This window comes from Myotis davidii, unplaced genomic scaffold, assembly GCF_000327345.1.
Source record: "Myotis davidii unplaced genomic scaffold, ASM32734v1 scaffold964, whole genome shotgun sequence".
In the NCBI taxonomy this organism is placed as follows: Eukaryota; Metazoa; Chordata; class Mammalia; order Chiroptera; family Vespertilionidae; genus Myotis; species Myotis davidii.
Window position 1 is genome coordinate 2,593,459 of NW_006298351.1, and position 695 is coordinate 2,594,153.

At 67.6% G+C, this 695-nt stretch overlaps 1 protein-coding gene across 2 annotated transcripts in view; it reads right to left on the reverse strand.

The window, feature by feature from the left end:
- LHX6 (LIM homeobox 6) overlaps positions 1–695 on the reverse strand; it is a 24,590-nt gene that overhangs the window by 10,604 nt on the left and 13,291 nt on the right. For both annotated transcript variants that reach the window (XM_006774009.2, XM_006774008.2), the window contains exons 6-7: positions 572–687; positions 192–366 (exon numbers count right to left, since the gene is read on the reverse strand). In XM_006774009.2, the coding sequence (XP_006774072.1) occupies positions 192–366; positions 572–687 (291 nt within the window). The remainder of the gene's footprint in view (positions 1–191; positions 367–571; positions 688–695) is intronic.

Below are 695 nucleotides of genomic sequence, written 5' to 3' on the forward strand. Positions count from 1 at the left end.
AAGGTACTTGAATGGTCGAATGTTTGCGTCTACTGAGGCAGAGCCGGGTAACAACCCCTCTTCCCACCTCCTAGTTACTGCGAAGCCCGCATCTTCACCCAATGCAGCTCCTCCAGGCCACCCCACGCCTCCGCCGCCCCCGCGCGCTCCTCTCCCGCAGACCTGGCGGCCTGGGTGTCGCAATCACTTACTCTCGATGTAGCCGTGCAGGGTGACCATGCGCGCCCGCTCCGGGCTGCTGAAGGGGGAGTAGTGGATGTCGTCGGATAGGGCGGAAGGGAGGCGGGACGGCGGCGCCCCGGAGGGCGGCACAGGATGCTGCGGCGTGTGTTTTTTATGACGCGCCCGGCAGTTTTGAAACCACACCTGGAACGACAGCCTCAGCAGCCTCAACCTCACGGACCAGGGTCGGACGCGCCGCCGGGGACCCAGACGGGACTACCTCGTCGCTCCCAGAAGAAAGCGGCCTCGTGCGCCCGGGACGGCCGCCCTGCTAAGCGCTGCAGGGCCCACTCCCAGACCCCCTAGGCCCCGCCCCAGACCCGAAGGCCCCGCCCTCCCCCGTCTCCACCTGAATGACCCTCCGGCTGAGGCCCGTGAGGTCCGCCAGCTTCTGCAGCGTCTGTGCGTCGGGGTTGTTGTCCTGCGCGAACTGCGCCTGCATAACCTGCCCAGCGCGGGAAGGGGCGGGGGTG